This window comes from Manduca sexta, chromosome 12 (genome assembly GCF_014839805.1).
Source record: "Manduca sexta isolate Smith_Timp_Sample1 chromosome 12, JHU_Msex_v1.0, whole genome shotgun sequence".
NCBI classification, from domain to species: Eukaryota; Metazoa; Arthropoda; class Insecta; order Lepidoptera; family Sphingidae; genus Manduca; species Manduca sexta.
Genome location: NC_051126.1, coordinates 5677357 through 5699357, shown reverse-complemented (window position 1 = coordinate 5699357; position 22001 = coordinate 5677357). Strand labels below are relative to the sequence as shown.

The following is a 22001-nucleotide window of genomic DNA, read 5'->3' as shown; positions in this document are numbered from 1 at the left end:
GTTTAGTTACCCAGATTAAAGGTGAAACAAAATGTATGAAAATGGACCTTGAGGTATCGCCTTAATTTAAGGTTTACGGCGTCAAACACACGCATAATTTAAAAAATATTGTTCTTGCCCTTGCCAAAGAGAGAGAAAAAAAGGTATGATGTCAAATGTCACCCGTCAATTGTCAATTTGTCAAAACTCGAAAGTGTTGTTTTCACAGCCAAAATAAACTATTATTTTATTTATGTATTATAATTATTTTTATTTATGTTAAGTTGATTTGAAGCTTTAAAAATAATGGCGGTGTATTTAACAAAATCTATGCTGACAAGGCTTAACAAAATGAGGTACACTTCATCTTCGCCAGCGGAGGTGAAAGATAGCAACGCTGGTGATCAATGGCAGCGGCTTATGGAAGGGTAAAAATTTTTACTTCTAGTTTTAAATTAATATTATCTTTTAAATTTTTACCTAATGAGTTTATCTTAAAAGTTTATTTCGTTGAATGACAATGAGTAGGACGCTCGCCGTACGTTAAGCCGTACATAGCCATGAGGACTAAAATCTCATTCAGAATTTTAAAAATACTGCATGTTACTGCATAGACATAAGTCCATCTAAGTTCATTATAATGTCTAGGGCTTTATTGTTTCTTTTATCTGAAACAATTGTCTTTCAGTCCATCACTGTTATCCAAGGAGATGATATGCAGAGTTTGTGCCAGAAGTGGCTGTACACCATTAACTGAGAAGATCAATGAGTTTGATATAACAACTGCAATTAGAAGTGTAACAAGTGTTACCGTAAGTATAAACATTTAGGGGCCGTTCAAGTATTACGTAATGCAATGTTTGAAGATTTTGGACCCCCCATCCCCTCATGTAACGCGCCATTACATTTATCTGTACGCCTCCGCCGTCCCTCCAAAAGTAATTCAAGTGAATTTTTTTTCTAATATTGTCAATTATTTTACACAAAATAACGGACATAAAACAATGTTACATAATGCTTTGTACGAAACCCTCCTCCTGCCCTTGTAACGCATCGTAACGTTTTACAAGAAATGCCCCCCCCCCAATATGCGTTCCATATTACTTGAACGGCCCCTTACAAAGTATAATTGCATGGATAATTCAACAATCACTTTCATTATAAAAAAATTTACACAGGTATGAATGTTTAACATTAGGAAAGTTTGACATAATCTACCTGTTATGGAGTTACAATTTTAATCAACATATCAAGAAGTAGTAGGTGTTTTATACACCTTCATAATATTGTGGATGCAATATGTTTGTATAATGTATTTTTTCGTTTAGTTGTGTGTATTGTACTTTTGCTATGCTTTTATTGTGTGTAATAAAAAAAAAAATTTCAATTGAATTGAACATTTTAATTGAAACCAATACAACATTTGTAGCATAATATTGTAATAGCATGGATTGGCGAAAGCATTGGCTTAAATCATCTTTTTTCTCCTTTTATACAATTCCAAATGTTTTTTTTTATGTTTCCAAATTATAATAAAGTATGTTTCATCAAGTTTTATTTTATTTTACATAAAACAGGATATTAATTTATGCCACTTTCAGTCCAAAAAGTAAGCTAAGTAACTTTGGCTTAGCTTGCATAGGTACTCATAACAGTTTGTGATCTGCATGCAAGTATGAAAAAATATTTTAGCTATTCCAAAGTTACAAATTAACTTATCTAAGCTTTGGTATGCAATCTCCTTTTTAGGCTATTAGGTTTGAGTGAACAAACATTTTCCAAGCATATTTGAATAATGGTTATACATACCATTAAAATTATTTTATGTACTGTAATGAATTGTTTTAAGATTAACTACAAATTGCAATTTCAGATAGATATTAATGATTCTCTGCCTAAGTATATTTGCACCGACTGTCTAGAGATGTTGAAGATTGCTTTAAATTTTAAGCTTAATTGTGAAACCTCAGACAAGAAATTTAGAAAACTTATAAATCCTATAGGTATGTACTATGTTATAAAAAAAAATATATATTCTGCTATCTATAGGATTCCTATAGATGTATAACATAACACAAATTATCATAGCAATTAATGATTTCTTGTAGATTCTATTTATTTAAAAAAAAATCATATTAATAGATACATAATAAACTGATTTCAGATGATTTAAATTACAATTCATATCCAAGTTTTAAGCATGACTTCCATTCTATATTACATAACATAAAGTTGAAACGGATGAAAATAGAAGAGGAGATTGAGAGGAGAAGACAGAAGAAAGAACGAATAATGTTAAAGAAATTACCAAAAGTGAAGCAATTTAAATGCTCACCTTGCGAATTAGTATTTCCCAATAAGGTAAAGTGTTGAACTGTTGGGTTGTTTTGTAGCAGGTATAGGCAAATAAATAGAAGTCAATGGTGATAAGTGGCTCGAATAACTAATGAGAGGCTCTGGTGGCACATTTTTGTAAAGCCTTTTACTAATTGCCAAATGAGGATAATGTTCTTACTTATGCCCCTTGCAATTATGAGGCTTCTCAAAAGCATGAGGTCCTGAAAAGTTACTAGCTTGCCCACTCCTAAAGACATTACTGATGATGTAGAGGTTCATGGGCTATGGTGCTTACCGTTAGGTGATTCATTTGTATAGTTGCCACCTTATGCATAATAGTATTTATGATGTTTTAAAGAATAATATGGAAGTTTGCATAACTCATATTACTTTGTAAGTTAACCTTATGTAGGAACCTGTAATTTTTAATGGCACCATTAGGTATCAGTTTATATTTTATTATTCATACATACTAATAAACATAAGTGCCATACTATAATTTCGAAATGAAAAACTATACTAAGGTCATGGGGTTATTTATACAGCCTCAAAACGATTTCTGTATTTTGCGTTGTCTGTATGGCCTATAGGACTTTGAAGACTAATATACTGTACAGTTTATCTCAAAAAGGGATTTTACGTGAATGGGCGTTTGATGTAAATCTAGCGTGGAAGTAATTTTATTTTCTGCAGGAGAAGTTAATAGCCCATCGTCGTGAGCGTCAGTGTCGGCGGCCGGTCCAAAAGCAGAGCACATCACATAAATGTAATACGTGCGGTAAAGAATTCCCAATTGTTGCCAGACTTAAGAATCACATGTGAGTTGGTTTGAAACACAAATGACTAACAATGCGACATCGAAACCGCAAAATATACACAAGTTTTGGCATCAACATAGAATTGATGCAAATCTACCGAAAATAATTAAAGTCAAAACTGAAACAACTTTCTAAGTTTTTGAGGTGCCTTTAGGGATATTCAGTATGTATTGTGTACCGTGTAGCATAACTATGGTAACAACCAATTATAAAAGATTATTTAATATCAATTGTAATGAGGATTTTATTAGTCTATTCACGATTTAAAAAAAAACATATTTCACATTTTTTTTATAATTATTGCTTTATATATAAAAAAAACATCGTTCATTTCGTTTTAGAATTACTATTAGTTTATATAATATTAAATTATGGAGTTTACACATTTACCAATGTCTCCGTCAAGTGTATATCCTCTTACTGACGATCTAACACAGGCCCGCTTTGTATCAGGTTGGTGCACACAAACACATTCAACTTCTTCTGCGACCTGTGTCCGTACAAGTGCAAGTACAAGTACTACCTGGTGATGCACATGCGCACGCACACCGGCGAGAAGCCGTACAAGTGCTCGCAATGCAACGCCACATTCGTCAATCCGTCCAATCTGAACAAACACAAGCTCACGCATCAAGAGAAACAGTTCAAGGTGCGTACGTATACATAGCATACTATCGCGCCTTCTTTTTTAGGCGTAGGCAGTGATGTAAGGCACACATATTTCGCAAGCTATGTTAGGTTGAATGTAATATTCGTATTCGTTTTACACTTTTTCATCATTGTTATTAGCCACAGCAAGTCCACTGCTGCTTGCTTAATATAGATTCCAGTAAATATTTCCAAATTTACTTTTTGAAAGAAACTACCTAAAGTGTCATGTTCTAATTGGTTAAGGCGATACCTCAAGGTCCATTTTCATACATTTTGTTTCACCTTTAATCTGGGTAACTAAACAAGTATTGGCAAGTAAAGAATTTAAATTCACGTCTAGTTAGTGATTAGTTCTCGCAGTTGAAAGAAAAACGTAAAAATAATTAATAATCATGGATATTTCTGCCTTTAAAATTTCGTCATATTAAATTACCCAGATTAAAGGTGAAACAAAATGTATGAAAATGGACCTTGAGGTATCGCCTTAAGTAAAGTTTAAATGCATAAGATGTCTCTCCGTTTACTCTTTTTATGGAGCCGTGAATTTACATTAGATCAAAATTATCGTTCACTGATGATTATTTCATTGCTTTAGTGTTTGCTGTGCGAGAAGGCATTCCGTACGAATAAGTTACTAAGAGAGCACCACGAGGCCAAGCACATGAATATAAAACACACGTGCCATTTCTGTGGAAGAGATTTCTGTTACAAGTGAGTTTTTTATTGATTACTTTTTATAAGTAATATATTACCAGAATACTACTAATACCAGAAGACTCGAGATAAATATACGTAACGAAATAGTTTTAGAATTTTTTTACGTTTTTTTGTTGTCTGTCTTACTACATTCATCGTTATATCTTTACATATTATAGAATTAAGTCTCGTCCCGCCCTTGTTTGAACGCGTTTAGTTTAAAAAAGTACTTACTGAACAATTTCGACGAAATTTGATATATAGATTTTTTTTTGGGTTTCGGACCACACAGTCAACTCCCAGGGAAACTTGCGAACGTGATATTGGTATCCCTGGCTTACCGCCTGCCGGAATTGCCGGGGAGGGGTGCGGAGTGCGGGTAATATAGATAGCTTGAGACCCTGGGAAAGAGGCTTATCCCTGCATAATATTTAGTGACACTTTTATCCGGGATAAACATTCACGCGTAATAAACCGCGAGCAAAGCTAGTTCTGCACATAATTTCAAACAAAGATGGTTTAAGTAATATTTCGTTGTGTACATTTATTTTGAGCAATACTCATAAATATACTTGTCGATAGCATGATTTGGTGGGTTTCACAACGGTGGTACCATTATATTACAGAAAACTGTCTTGAAATCTTGCCATTATTTGTTTGTATGAGGTTTTTTATTTATTGAACAACTGAATGAAGATTTGGGGAAAGCGGAAGTCTCATGACTGCTATTTAATGTTACAATCACATCCCTCACAACCTAGAAATAATATCAATATCATAATGCCAGTTATTACTCTGGCTACAATGGTTCCTTGTCTTATAGGTCAGATCTTCGTAAACACGAGATTCGTCATCACAATCGGTTAAAACGTGATTACATCGGCGGCGAGCCGACATACAAGCAAGTGGAGAGGATGCAAAAAGTCCAAGACACCAACGAGGTCATGGAACAGTGGCGGGCAGAGGAGATAGCCGTCTCAAACTCTATGCCCATAGTGCAAGCCACGTACATAGACCAACCGAAAGAGTTTCTGCAGACGAATCACACAATTTATTTCTCAGATGTCTCTGGTTTGATACAACAACCGCAAATGGGTGAGCATTCGAATACAAAATTGTTTTATTTTAATTTTGTCGAAATAGTTCATAAACGATGACTCGTTTGTTACAGTTCAACAACAAACTGTAGAAATTACGCTGTAAGTAATGCATACATATAATGTTTATTTAATTTTAATATTGTTTTTCATTGTCTGTTGATTACAGTTAGAAATCTAAGTAGTTATTTATCGTGCTCTAGGTATTCCAACTTACATACACGTTACGACATCAAGTTATAGTGGAATGCAACATATAATGTGCTTCCACTTTTATTCCCTAGTTCAGTGGCGAAGGGTGAAGTTTTCCGAAAGGTAACTCCGTACATCAAGGTACTAGATAATATGCATAAATGCGGTCTGCAAACCATTCTAATGACAATTAGATTTTACATAAATTAAGAAAGGGAAGGCAGGAACCCTTCGCCACTGCCCTAGATACTTGTATTTATACAGAAATATATTCTTATTTCTGCTTTTAAGATTGTTGTTTCGTAGTCGGTTATTATCTTTTCCTTTTTAATTTAAACGAAGCGTCTGTTGATTGCTGTTAGGTTTTTCCTACAATATTGTACAGAAATTATGCTACAAAAAAATTGTTCCATTTTCTTTGCAGGCCCGAACTGGCTTTAAAGAAGGACGAGGTAAAATTATACGAAGCTCAGCAAGGAATCGGGTATTTTTAAACGGCACCGGTGTTGAATAAATTATGTAATCTCTCTATCCGTGTAAATTTGTGGCTTGGAACGGAAATGTACTGAGGCTTTCCCAGTATTTATTTCTTACAATTGTATTTTTTGTGTTTTATTTTTATAAATATTTGTGTAGATACTGATATTTTATATACATTTTATTTTAATATTTCTAAAGAGGGATTTTAAAATGTTAAGATTTGTTTTATGAAGGCCGAATGTGCGTTAAAATGTTTTTTTTTTTACATTTACCTGTCTAAACAAGATTGTAGGTAACGTATGTTCAGAATATGCTCGAATAAACGAACGTTTTCATTGCAAGTCGCGATTGGGTAATGTGAAATAATGAATTGACTGTAATTTGTAAGTTTTGCTTTATATAATGATTGTAAATATTATATAGTTTTTAAATATTATACAATTTTATTAAATACTATCTAGTTTTAAATAAAAGATTATTTTCTTTTCAATGTTTTTATTTTCCCAAAATTGTTAGTTCCCTATCATATGGTACTAGGTACCTATTACGAAATAATACTAATAAATAAAAAGTATATGCTGCACTATTTTCATTGTGCATAATGTCATTGAAAAAAAAAAATACTTACATTCCCCCTTTTTAAAAAAAAGATTTTCATGTGCAATTCATATGACGTGTGTACACATTGTGCACATGATATAATCGATGAATGTGAACAAATGTCTCGGGATAATTGTACTTAGGTACTTCCATCTTTTTTATTTTGCACGACAAACAATGAAATCCGGTCATTTTATGTGTGCGAATGTACCTTAATAGCTTTTTGGTAACCATTACGTGCAACCTACTAAATAAAGCAATAAAATGGGCCATGTAGGGGAGACCTAGGAAGGTTGTGACAATTTTTACTTAAATGAACATATCTCAAGAAAGAGATATACCACGATTATGAACTGTATGCCTCATCATAGCTCAGTCCTTACCGTTTTTAAAACAGTCATTAAAGTAAATAAAAAGTATATGATTTCTGAGAAAATCCATGAAAACTGAAACTACTCCCTTTGTCACAACTCTCCTAATACCGAGGTAAGTTGTGACAGGTACAAAAGGTAAGTTGTGACAGCTGTGTTTCTGGATTATATTTGATAGACAAGTAGATTTACATACAGGGTCATTTTGACAACGCTTTACTAAATGAAACCACATACTCATCTACTTGGAAATAACACTTTACAGTAAGTTACTTGAGCCGTAGATGTAAAATAAAAAAGTATAAGTTTCGAACAAAATAAATATTAATTAAAAGCAATTCCAATTTTACACGTCCTAAAGCTACTACTACTACTCTAAGAGAATTCGTTGCAGCGGCAACATCATACTTCCAGCCAGAAATACACCCCCATACACGCCATATTCGCATTAAAGTACAAAATGATCAAATAATCAGATAACTAAAACCAGGATTACTCGTGAAAATATTAGTTATTAATGTGTGATTTTTGGCACAATGTCAGCAAAGATGAAGACGAGTATGTGGTTTCATTCGCAATGGCAAAATGACCCTGTATGTATTATAAACAAAATAAACATTTTTTTCATAAAAATACTTTACTTATTTTTGACAGAATTATAAGAACTACAATAACATGAAACATTAACATAACAAGCATTAAATCTTTTGTAAGTATTTATGACATATTTATGAGATCAGTCGTTTTAAATTCAGTCAAAAATATTAATCTAGTCTGATAAGCAAAAATAAATAAATGACAGACATCGCAGCTCGCCCCCAGTGCAATCTTCGTGAGACCAGCCTCTGCATTTCAGACACTGGACCCACTTTGCATTTGATCTGGCACTGAGCTACACTTCTACTGCCTTCTCATTTTGTGCCAACATAAAGGCAAAATACTTAAATACCCGTTTCTTTTAGCCCATTATTGGATGCTGCACATGTCAATAAATAATCGCATAATATATTTTCTCCGTCTTCTGTAAATAACGTATGACTGATATAACTCATAGACGGAGCCACATCAGTTGCATTATCTTGAAAAGCCTTTTTCTTCTTAATAAACCTATGTAAAGACATGTAGTTGAGATTGTAAGAGGATGCGGCATTTGGAAGACTTTGACCTCTTATTAGCAACTTCTTCAAAGGCCAATTCATAAATATTGACACTAGCGAGGCCCATATCAGTCTTTGCGTGTAAATATACGGCATTCTAAAACAAAAAAATAGATAATTCAGCATTCAACATTAAACCGCATACCCAAACAAGTTCCTAACAAAAAATCATTTTAAAGACGAATTTTAAGTATCGCATATTTTATAGTCAAAGTAGGGTGTAAGAATTAATTAAAACAAACGAATTTATACATATAAATAGAAAACAAACATTGCAAAAAGCATGTAAAACAAGGTAATCAGAAAATGAACTTAGCCTAGGAGAGTTGTGACACGCTGTCACAACTTTCCTAGGTGCCAGAAATCGTGACCTGGTCAAAATAATATTGCTTAATTTCGAAACAAGATCCAAACACAAAAATACAGTGCCATGCTTAGAAACTTCATAAACCGCAAAATATAAGAAAAAATTGCAAATCCACCAGAACATAATATGTATCGATATAAATACAATCAAAATTTTGATATAAAACTTACTTTTCAGTTTTTTTTCCATGCAGACATCGTACTTACGAAACCGCTGGCCGTGCGCCACTGGCGCTTACAGTATCGAGTAGCGTTTCTCTAAAGAAGCAATCGTGCGCTTTAGCCAGTTCCCTAACGGTCGGAGGTTCTGAGAAATCGTCTTTGTCACAACTCTCCTCTGTCACAACCCTCCTAGGTCTCCCCTAGTCCAAATAAAGAGAAACATATTATGTTTGTTTAGTAGACATAACAAAAAACAAAAAGCCGCGTATTTTAGTTGAGTAGCATCTTTTATATAGGTACACTTCGACCTATTATTTATAAAAATCCTCCACTACTGCAGTTTTGTTTAAATCCAGAATATTGCCACAGAAGTCGCCTAGTTTAAACTTAATTAGCTCATTTTATTTATAAAGGTATGTTTACGAAGGTTCTTTTCATTCAAAACTGCGTTATGTGCAAACTTATTTAATAAAGGCACAGGGTTAACGACGCAAGCCTTTAATTTAAACAGTTTGCTAAAATGATGATGAAGTAGGTATTACGGTACACGCATTTTCTTTACAAAGTTGTTCATAATTGGATATTAACGTCACTACTAAATTCTTTTGTTGTGCGCAATGTGTAAGCTATAATGAAGAAATATATTTATTTACTAACTGTAAAAGTACATAATCTATATATATAAAAATGAATTGCTGTTCGTTAGTCTCACTAAAACTCGAGAACGGCTGAACGGATTTATCTTATCTTGGTCTTGAATTATTCGTGGAGGTCTAGGGAAGGTTTAAAAGGTGAGAAAAATTCGAATAATTGCCGGGAAAATCCTCAAAACAGCATTTTTCTATTTCCCATACAAACGTTTTCTAACTAATACGTAGAGTCAATTTGAGCTTTATTGCTATTGTATAAAGTTCACTGTTGTCTAAGCAATGTAGGTGTGTTCCTAACATCAAAGCAGTGTGCGTTGGAGCACAGAATATAATAATGTAATGTCGCGTTCTGAAACTCAACAAAAGTGATATCGCGGACCCGACTAAATTGAACAGTCACAAAATTTAATATATCATTAGTTAGCTTCACGATATTATTTCTTTTGTTTTACTTTAAAATGCATGTTTTCGTTATGGACAATTTTTGAGCTACTTTTGCATATCTATACTTATAATAAATCTGTAGAGAGGTCAATTCTGTACATGAAATATATTTTCAAAATAACTGGGGGTGATTAGGGATCGATACTGATGCTAAAAATGCAATTAGTAAAATTTTTGTCTGTCTGTCTGTATAACCGTTATAGAAACAAAAACTACTCGACGGATATTTACTTAACTTGGTACAATTATTTTTTATACTCCTGAGCTGGTTATAGTATACTTTTCATCACGCTACAATTAATAGGAGCATAGCAGTGATGGAAAATGTTGGTAAACGGGAGAAGTTACTCCATTTTATAAGCTTCCGTCATTTCATGTGCAACCTTAATGGTTAAAAGTTCCTTCGATTTCACCAGGATCCCATCATCAGACCCTGACCGGACAATCGGACCACCTGCATACCACTAATAATTATGGATAAATTGACAAGTAAATAGTTTTTATGGAGTCCATTAATCCCATGGTTATTTATTCTTAAAATAAGTAAACTTTATTGCCCTTTTCCAACATCGATAAAACATTAAATATTTAGGCAATGTCGCCCTAAGCATTTATTTTTATAGCCTTCAAATTTAATATTGATTTACCTTCAACAATTTAAAATAAACTTGCCCTTGTTACATCTAAGTCGGCTGTTCTTTTATGGTTAATCAAAAAATAATCTTAAGAATTCACGGGGCGTCTTGATGGCGAGCCACAACTCACTCATAATAAACTAAGGCACTAATAAAAAAGATGTCGGCGGAGGACGCTAACAGATGGCTTTGGTAATTTATTATGTCGCGTTCAGTTGAATATGTAGCCTGTTCTTTACCGCTACGGTTGTAGAACGTTTTACCAAGCCTATCAATGCCTAATAGATGCCATTACGATATCTACTGAAGCTTCATACAAAAAGAGAAAGGCGACGAAGTATAAACCCATGGGATACGTCGGTAAATGAGATAAAAAGTAATAGATTGGAATCCCTCTATGAATCCGACGAAAAAGGTTGTTTATTACAACTTGGTTGATTGAACATTTAAATTTTTTCGAAGGGTCTTAGGGCCATAACTCATAATATTAGGTTGTAAGATTCTTATTTCTTAGAACATTGTTACTACCTAGTTTACCCATTATTACTTACGTATTGCATTATAAAATGGACTCTTTGATGGGCAACAAAATGTCTTCCTAATATCCCTCAGTATTCCGCAGATAAAGGTACTCTGCACATCAAGACATTATACAGGTACGTACCTAAGTACGTACTTCATTTATTTTTATACTTACCTAATGCAAAACTTTTTTGAGACATTACTTATTTAATATAGGTAAGTATCTTTCTTGTTAAAGCAGGAACATTAAAATAAAGGTATATGCAGTTATTTTATTGCGACATGCCATAATTTTATCAATAATTTATATCTTAGCAGTTTTTTTTTTCATTTTACAAACCTATACTTAATTATTATTATTACCCTTTGCCAACTAAAATATGACAAGTTGATTACAATACTGATTTGCTTTAAATGGACACCAACATCAAATGAAGTGCGCTTCCACACCTTTGGTAAGATCACCGTCGTTACTTTAACAGCGTCCAAGAAGTCGAGTGCACTTGATCTAAGTAGATTTTTATTTTATCAAGGTGACATTAGTTAAGAGACACCTGTAGGTAATGGATAAGGCGTTGTGAATATTGACTTGTTTCTGTCGATTGGCTAGATAAGCAACTAAAGCATAGTTTACGTGCTAGTGCAGATTCCGTTCTCTTGTGTACCTCTAAAAAGTCACTTAATTCATCGTTTGTGGCGAAATAACTTGATCTATATATGTCTTTATCATCTTGTTGACAAAATAAAACGATTGCACAAGCTATCTATCACACAAACTTATTAACATATTTCTTACTTTCTACTGATATCCTATAAACGCAAAATTTGGGAAGATGTTTGATATAGTAAGCGCGGAAAATATGAAATAACATTTGTATGAAATATAGAGTTGCGTTAGAATAAACAGCCACCGATCTTAAGATACTACAAAAGTGTTTTTATAAATAAGCAGATTCGCAACATTTCTATTTACTAGGAGATATTAATAACTCCACTTCATAACTAAAAGTAAATGGAAAGTTCTAGAATGTTGTGTATATATTGTGTGTATTTTCAATGAGCTTGGTGTTACGGGCAATAATGGAATTATCTAGTCAGCGGAGCGGTAAAACTCCGGGGATGTCGGACTCTGCAGATAACTTATTTGCGGGACCATTCAGTATATTAAACATGGTCTTGAAATTGACTTTCCTTGCGTGTCATAGGATTTCATTTCGTTTATTTTCATTCAATAAACAATGTAAATTTTTTATCAAGTAGTAAATAAACTGATAGGTACCTATACATAATATTATAATGGTTGATAGGTGTAAATCTCCGAAACACTAAAAAGCAGTGATTTGGACGGTTCTTTGCAAATAAAAAATACTTTATGTGGTGATTCAAATAATAAATCCACCTAACAGCTCAATGTTAATTATTTTTTGTAACCTATCGTGAACACGCAGAGATATGAAGCGTAACCCTTGCTAATGAATGCCCTAGAAACCTCTATTGTTATTACAGTAGATATATGTTCATACCGATAGGTACCTGTTAACGAGCTCTAAAATCGATACATCGTTAAGAGCAATTATTATCAAAGACGGCGTAAATTTCGTAGTCAAAGTAATGTTGTACATTAGAGCGTCGTATTTCAACCTCGGAAAGAGATTCCGTAATTAGAAGTTGGAAACTTGGTAGGTTAGTATCTACGTATGTACTTAACTATATTGCTTCACTTATCTACGAATATCTACTAGTGGTTTTACAGTGTTCAAATCCGCCCTTGATCGTCGAGTTAAATATTTTGGTGAAGCATATTATGCATACATTTCATTTTTCTGCACTCATTTTGGTATTCAACCTACACCTTACTCTGAGTTTGGCTTTTAGAAACTTGATATGTTTTCGTACAATTATTTAATGAGGGTTTATCCAATAAATCTGAAATGTTTTATCCAAACTTTAGAAAGATAAAGAAACACAAACAAGATGTTTAAATTAATTGTTTACGAACTCAAATAAAATCGTTCCATTCCATAAATAAACAAATATTGTTAAATGTATCTTTTACGAATGAGGAACATCTGGAGGGACCCACAAGATAAGCCGGCGAACGAATAGACTTACCGTATTTCGTAGTTCCTTTATCTGAAAGTCCATCCTTTGGTTTTGCGACGTCGAAACCTGTGCTTTGCATCTCCACTCGCGCGTTGAATGTTAATCGGATTTTCTCGATGCGGTTGTGAACTACAAACAGAAAGCCTTTATATGCAAGATAATTTTCGTTACGAGACAAGACATGAAATATGTGAATTATGAACGTGATACGACTTATAAATTGGAAATAAAGGTTTGTACAAGTGTAACTTTATAGAAGGAGAAATTAATATTAAAACGCCGATAATATTTTGGTTATATTATTGGTCACCTAAATTGTTGGTGTCCTTTGTCTGTACCTAAAAATGCTGACGTCAATGAGAAATCAATAGTAAGGTTTTGTATTTGAAAGAAACATGTGAGTTATTAGGCTTGAAATTGGCAAGCTCTTTATAGCATTAAGGAATGGCACTAATAATATGTCACTAATAATTAGGCAAATCACGCGTATATTTCCTCGTAGCGCTTCCCACCTACCCTTGTGGGGATATACTTAATATTGTTAGCCATGCCTTATCACTCATTTACACAAATTATCCCAGAGTAAATATAAAACAAGTTGGACATTCAAAATAAATATTATTTAAACAAGAAATCCTTTATCAATTATGAACTTTTTAATAAAAAGATTGTGAAATTACGAAGTCGGGAACTGTAATCAGATGGATATAATGTGCAGAGAATCAAACGATGCTTTCTTTGAAAGTATAATAGGAATTTGCAATTCAAGCGAGTTTTTCTATACCTTGGGAATCAGGAATGAACACTATTGTAGATGTGTCATCCAAGTAAAAGTTATTTAATTAGAAATTTGCATTTTTAATAATCTACGGTAAGGTCTTTACCCGAGCAAACGGCCTTGAGCAGTTCGTTCAAATGATAATGCAAAGATCTAAGAATAATTTCTTTAAAAAATCAGTTTTAAGACTTTTTTTAAATTTTATAAGTACTAGTAAGTATTTATTATTGAATTGTGTATCTAAATGTTGGTTGCAAATATATATGTTGTGTACTTTAGGAGGACATGCATGGAATTAACAATTTTAGTGGAATTTTCATTATGAAATTAAGAAAACAATATCCACATTATAAAAAAAAAAATATACTACCGAAGTAAAGATAACATATTGCAGAAATATGATTTTTTTCTATGCATATTATAAATTTCAAATAGTATTTCAAATAGGTAGCTTCTAATAGGTATGTTTAAAAACTATCTACTAACAGGAATATGGCACTTATTTATAAATTACAAAACATATATTTGTAAAGAATAGCGTAGTACTAGTGAAGCTGTTTGTTTCCTATGTGCACCGGGTTATAAGAATAGTTTGAACTTTGATGTTAAAAAAATAACGTAACAAGTTGGTGGCATGTCGGAATTTTTTGTGTATTGGGACCTAAAAAAAGGTCGCCGGAAAAATACATCGATGGATACAGGTACAGATTTTTCATGTTAGAAAGGGCCTCATTTGATAAATTTGCCCCAGGCCTTGCGGTGTAGTTACACCACTGTGATAAAAAAAATATCCTCGAGCAGTTTTGTAATCGGTGGAGTTTTCATTACGTGACCTACCCAACCGAGAAAGGCAAAGTGCCTCACACACATAGTTACAAGGCGTAAACACTCTATTTTAGCTTTCAGTGAACGTTCTTGCTATTTGTTTTCTAGCGTGAAAAATTTGAAAAACTTGCAATATGAAAAGACCTTGACACAACCGATAAAGACAGGGCGGGATTTATTTTGTTCTTCGTGGCCAGCCTCTAGGCTTAAGTCGTCTTTATTCGCGAGAAAGATTTAGGTAAGCCTGTAGCCTGTGTTATAAAGTATAAAGCGGGTGTTGTTTCTATATGGGCGACATAAAGTGAACTCAATGTACTACATGCATGATGGTCGTATAATTAATTTGCATTTTACCGCAGTGTTTGAGCCCGTTTTACAAAGTTTTGCTAGTAATTAACATATTATTTTGAGGTTCAAAATGAAGTATTAAAATGGTTGAAACTGTGAACCGTTCATATTAAGGCATGTTCTATGTTAATTAAACAGATCAAGTCTTAAACAACCACGATACTAAAGTATTATGAATTGCACTTCTGGCCTGAAAAGATAATAACAGAAATTAGTAAGGACGAGGGGGTGTTTGGACCTCTGGATTTTTTTTTATCATGTTATGAAACACAACAGCCAGCTGATACTTGGTGTTGCTTTCTTCTTCCCTTTGTTTCTATGACACATAGATACACCGGTGAATTAATTCATCCTCCGGCTCTCTGCTACTTGCAACATTTTTATTGTAAGTCATTGGTTGATATTTTAATGATTTTAGGTGTAAATTCTTAAGTACCGATGTAGATCTTAGAGTAGACTGTAGGTCAATATTGTTATGCTCACGAAAAGCCTTTTATATCATTGGTAAGTAATATAAGAACAAAAATTCTTATGATCTATAAATTTGGTCAGACTATGTGAGATAGTACTATTTATATAAAAAGTTTATTTTCATGCCGTATACGTCGCTTTTTTAATAAAATAAAGATATATGAGATAGGTTTCCAAGTACCTACCCATTTTATATTTATGCGTTGAATAATAAAATAGTAATTAATTTAAAATGGTACCCCATAGTCCACAGGTTAAAAATATTTTGATCGGTTCTTTGAGCAATATGCATGTATACGTACTTATTTGGTAACATCCATATTGTGCATTCCGCCGACTTAATCGGTTTATGTTTCGCACACACGTTTCAAACTCAATTTATTTTCGTTCCAAACTTTGCGTCTGTTCCATTGTGGTGCCGAAAGGTATGTTGACATGACTATTAATATGTACATACATACACAATAGAACTGATAAATTAGGTTCCTAATATTTTAAAACTTACATTGGGGTATACAGTGATGATTGGCCGTGTTAGTTTTACTTTTTAAATACACATAAACTTTCTGACTTATTCGGGCCAATACTGTACCAGACAATTTATTTTGGTCCATTAGAAAAACCGTTATTATTCTTTGAATGTTTCTTTGTACGTTAATATCGCTCCAGGGGCAAGCCAGGTTGGCTTCCGCCCAATGTTTTCGAGAGCCGTGTATGTTCCAATTATTAAATGCATTGCACCCGCAATATTCCTGAAGTTTAATAAAGTCTTTTCCCAAGCTAATGCGATTAGCATTTTTGTAGCGTCGTAGGTAAGTAAGCAACAGTTTTATAGTAAATATTGTTCCAAAAAACTCGATTGGTATTTTAAATATTTAGCAATAGGTAATTATATACCTAAAACAAATTAAAACATTTGACATTAAGTATATGGATATTTACTTATTTTGTTTTAAGCATAGTTTAAAAACATTGGCCTCAAATCAAAAACAAAACGACGTTATAAAAATACAATATGTGTCATAATGAACAATGACGTCATGCTGGTAATAAACGTAAGTAATATTAATAAAATTGGGCCATCACAATGAATCATCGCGTATGCCTACTTACTGTCTGCAAGGAAACAAGCAGCAGTAGTAAGGGATTCACCGATACCCGAGCACCTGCGACGCCACCCCGCGCCCCCGGCCACGGGGGGTCCGCGGGCTGCTCCAGGGTCGGGGCACTATACTATCCGCGAATTAATTTGATATCAACCGCGAATAAAATTGATATCAACCGCGAATTAAATTGATATCAACCGCGAATTAATATTATACCGACCGCGAATTAAAATGATATCTACCGCGAATTAAAATAATAGCGACCGCGAATTAAAATGATAGCACCCGCGAATTAAAATTATACCGCCCGCGAATTTCAATGATACCGTCCGCGGATTACTCTTGTACCGTCCGCATGTAACGTCGAAGTTAACCGTGGATTTCATTACCAACGTCCGCGGATTGCATTTATATCACCAGCGAATGGAGTGATGCATTAACTTTACTCATGCTCTACGGCTCATTTTCAAGCTTGGACCTGTTCCCTTTGTTTCGTTATGCTTTTGTCTTTCTACTTTCTATCAGTGATCCTTTTTTTTATTGAAAAACGCTAAGGTCTTTGTATCGTATTTCTACTTAATAACCGTTTACAATTACTCAATACTGGCCCTTTACACATTATGGCCATTGTTTGTGAAAGATAAATCAATCAATTGTTTGTCATACATAATACATTACCCAAATTCTAGGTACAAAACCTTTGCATCCTCTCATTGTTCCCACGGGTGGTAACTATATTTTATCAATGATTTACTACTTCTCTATTATTTTTAACAATAGGTCTCGTCTCTATTATTCCCATTTCCGAATAATACGTATTCAATATAAAATTTATGGTGAAAGTTGGAAACATGTTGAGTCTTGTCTGTAATGAAACAATACTCGCTCTCCATATAAAAGCCCGACTCAAAATCACATGGTATCGTATTCCACTCTGTGCTCTGTTCCAAGCGAGATCTCCAGTTAAGTGTAATAGTGAAGTGTTAAAATAGTGAAACTGTTATAAAAATGAATGTAAGTACCTTTTATACTTTGACCTAACGTTGTTATAACCAACCAGATGTTTAATTAATTGTTTATTGTATGTGTTGTCCACGAGGTTAATACATTTTAGCTGACTTCGATCTCTTATTAATTTATCATTGTTATTAACTTGTACATTTATACTTAGCATACCTATACGTATTTATCACATACTACTTACTTAACCGATAACTAAAACATTTTTATTAATTTTTATTACAGTTTCCTGAAAATACTTTCAAGAGTTATTATTACGCTGATGACAACGACGAACCTAGTGACGAAGAAGGGACGCTCGCAGCCAAAGTCAAAAAGGCGATCATAGCCAATAAAAGATCGAACGAATTTAACAACATCGATGACTTTTTCGAAAACCAAAGAAGAAAAAGACAAATACGAAAAAGTCATCCAGTGTTGGTCGATCAACGAGTGGTGGCGGCATTTCATACATCAAATCTAATAGCGACGACGGCACACATGCATCACACCTGATTAAAATTGAAATTTACGACGTTAATAAAATAAAAATATTGCAACGATCGAACAGTGGAAACACGCTGAAGTGCGACTTAAATATTACGCAGAAAGTGACTGTGATAAGAACTTGCAAACCGTAAAGGACACCATATACAATATTACTAAACAGTTGGCTAGTAAGGACGATTGTGTGAAATATACAATAGATACAGACAAATGAAAAAAACTGTCAGTGTGTAGTGCCAGTGCGTAAACTTTTTATAACTTAATAACTTTGAAATGTTCTTCGTGTGAAAGAAATAATTGATTTCATTTAGATATTATGCTTTGTTCTAAGAAACCAATCATTGTATTTTTGCGATTGCTATACTTAAATATTTTAATAATTTAGATTGTATTGTAAAACAGTGTTTTAAGTTACTCATCTATTTGCATTTTGAACTCTTTGTGCTAGTGCTAAGTATAATTATTGTAAATACTTATGATTCTTTTTAATATTTGTCAAGTCAAGTCAAGCTTACGATTGTAAAGTAATTGGGAACCGTTAAAACATGTTTGGAACTAATTGAATACTTTTTTCATAACCGTTTAAGAGAGTTGTAAAGTAAATTGTTTAGGTAGTATATAAGGTCTGAACTAATTTTTAAACTACACATTGCTAAGTCATTTCCCATCATGGATGCATTGAGCTGTGATTTATACAACATGGAACTCGTCGAACTTGTCGAAAACATCGAATCAATGGAACTGATGTCATCACAATATGACGAAGAACTTTACGAGCTCTGTGATAAAATGGAACAAACACAAGTCGAAACGTGAGTACAATATTTTTAATTATGTTAAGACTAGTTGTAACATGTTTTGAAAATCCATGAAGAGGGATACATTCCAAGTATTTATAACGGTTGGGACGTCTTTCACAATCATTTCACGTGTTTCTTCCGTTTATATTTTTAACATTGGAGTACAACGAAAATGTACCGCTCGCTTGATATTTGTAGTTTATCCCAGAGTGAGATTGCGGGTTTTAGCAAAAATATTATTTTACAAAAATATCATCATTTTATAAGGTTTTGGTATACACAAAAATGTTTTTACCAGAGTCAATGCTAAGAGACCCTGATATTTCTCCCTAATACACCCATGTAATGGACATAAAATCGGAAATGTATCGGAATCAGATGAAGACGTCATTGATGGTGTATTACCCATGCAAGCATATTGTTCACAATGTGAATAACAAAAATGTTAGTATTTAGATATTAGATCAATTGCAATATTTTTTTTGTTTGTTAATAAAGTTATTAATTATTTTCTTTGTCATTCAGAACTATTCAGAAAGGAGATGGCAGCAGGAAGAGATCAGCGTCGACGTTACTGAGTGAAGAGGAAATAAAGAGGAAGAAAAAGCTTCACCTTGTAGCCCCATCGACATTATCATCATCAACAAAAATACCGTAAGTACAGAATTTGATGATAAAATTGAATGTCCTCAATGTCAAGTACATGTGTTAAAAAAATATCTGACCAACCACGTAAAGAGCAATACACATAAAAATAATGTAATCAGAAGGGATAATGATTTTTCTAATGTTCAATTGATTGATAGCGCTTTCGGTAATAGACTTGTTACATACAGAGTGAAATCTAATTTCATTTCAGACCATTTGTTTGAAACACCTGAATTATTTTTGAAAAATATTACAAGCGTTATGTATAAACTACTAGAACGATCTATCCTTGAACACTCTGTTGTAAAAGTTAATTTTATTCTCAATGCTAACTTTATACAAGAAACAAAAATCTACGTAATACTTTTGACTTTCAGATATCTAATTATCTTTTTTGTCAAGGGGATGATAAAGACATTATTTTCCCATCAATATTTACCGAAATAACTAACAAAATGACAAATTTTGAAAAAAAGGTTAGTGGATGGAGTTTAGTTAAAATAAATCACTTGGACATAAATGTTAACAAATTTAACCCATTACGTGGATCTTCATATATAGATTTGCCATTAGATATAAAATATAAAAAGCTGTTATTAATGTTCAAAATAATGATCATGAATGCTTCCGTTGGGCAGTATTGTCAGGATTGTATCCAGCTACTCATAGCTCCAACAGGGTATCATCTTATATAACACATAAAACAAGTTAAATTTTGATAATATCTCGTTTCCTGTTAAGATTAATGACATTCATAAGTTTGAGAAATTAAATAATATGAGTATTAATGTTTTCGGATTGCATTATGATTCATTAAACAAAACTAATAAAATTGTAGGACCATTACATTTCACGAAACATAGAAAAACGACTCATTTAAACTTATTGTACATATCTCAAGGTACCAAAGGTCATTATTGTTTTATCAAAAACCTCTCGAGATTATTATCTAAACAATTATCAACCTCTGAACATGCAGTTCATATTTGTGATGGTTGTTTATTAAAATTTACATCATTAGATAATTTAAAACGTCACCAAGAAAATGACTGTTTTAACGTGTGCACAAGTTTGCCATCGGAAAACGATAGAAAAAGAAACTGGTTTAATGAATTAATCCCATCAAACCAAATTTCATTCAATAACTTTGAACGTAAATTAAGAGTACCATTTGTAATATATGCTGACTTTGAAGCATTCTTAAATCCAATAGAGGGTTGTTTTAATAACCCAAATCAATCATCAACTGCTAATGTTCAAAAACACGAAATGTATAGTTTTGGTTATTATATCAAATGTTCTTATAATGACAATTTTTCAGTATATAGATCGTATACCGGAAAGGATTGCGCACTAAAATTTATGCAATTAATTAAAAAGATTTAGAAAATATTTGTAATAAAAATACTTTTGTTAAATCTCCATTACCATTAAACGATGAAGATAAAATAAATATTAGTCAAAGTGAGTCATGTTATATTTGTAGCAACAAATTAAACGGAGATACTACAATATCATATAATTTCCACACTGGTGCTTATGAAGGAGTTGCTCATGCATTGTGCTCAAAGAAATACAAAGCACCTAATTTTGTTCCAGTATTTTTCATAATTTAAGTAATTATGATGCTCATTTTATAGTGCATGGTCTTAATTTTGATGAAGGTGATATTGAACTTATTCCTGAGAATAAGGAAAAATATATTTCGTTTTCTAAAGTTTTACAAATCAATAATAGAATTTTGAAATTAAGATTTCTTGACTCTTTTAAATTTATGTCCAGTAGTCTTGATAAATTAGCTCAGAACTTATTACCTAAACAATTTAATGAACTAAAATTAAAATATCCACATGAAGAAGATTTTAAACGTTTAATAAGAAAAGGTGTTTATCCATACGAATATATGACTTCATTTGATTCTTTAAAAATAACCCATCTTCCTACTCGCGATAAATTTTATAGTTCTTTAAATGATAGTCACATCACAGAAAATGATTACCTTCACGCTCAAGATGTATGGAATCATTTCAATTGTAAAGACATGGGTGATTATTCCGATCTTTATTTAAAACGGATGTTTTATTACTAGCGGACATATTTGAAAATTTTAGAGATGTTTGTCTTAAAACATACGGATTAGATCCTGCCCACTATTATACAGCACCTGGATTAAGTTGGGATGCTATGTTAATATTTACTAAAATTAATTTAGAGCTGTTAACAGATATCGATAAGATAACGTTTATAGCTAATAATATT

At 32.8% G+C, this 22001-nt stretch overlaps 1 protein-coding gene across 1 annotated transcript; it reads left to right on the top strand.

Moving 5' to 3' along the window:
• Positions 1 to 106: 106 nt before the first annotated feature.
• Positions 107 to 6732, top strand: LOC115453538 (zinc finger protein 486). The gene is made up of 10 exons (XM_037437905.1): positions 107 to 407; positions 668 to 791; positions 1853 to 1982; positions 2144 to 2340; positions 3010 to 3134; positions 3588 to 3783; positions 4381 to 4496; positions 5305 to 5576; positions 5653 to 5680; positions 6195 to 6732. Exons 1-10 carry the CDS (start codon positions 286 to 288, stop codon positions 6262 to 6264), a joined length of 1380 nt encoding a protein of 459 aa, XP_037293802.1. The 5' UTR covers positions 107 to 285; the 3' UTR covers positions 6265 to 6732.
• The last annotated feature ends 15269 nt before the right edge of the window (positions 6733 to 22001 follow it).

Bases quoted from the DNA above. Each gene is read 5' to 3' on its own strand.
- LOC115453538 (XM_037437905.1), top strand. From the start codon at position 286: ATGGCGGTGTATTTAACAAAATCTATGCTGACAAGGCTTAACAAAATG. The intron at 4,497-5,304 runs GTGAGTTTTTTA...CTTGTCTTATAG, and splicing joins GGAAGAGATTTCTGTTACAA to GTCAGATCTTCGTAAACACG. The intron at 5,681-6,194 runs GTAAGTAATGCA...TTTTCTTTGCAG, and splicing joins CAAACTGTAGAAATTACGCT to GCCCGAACTGGCTTTAAAGA.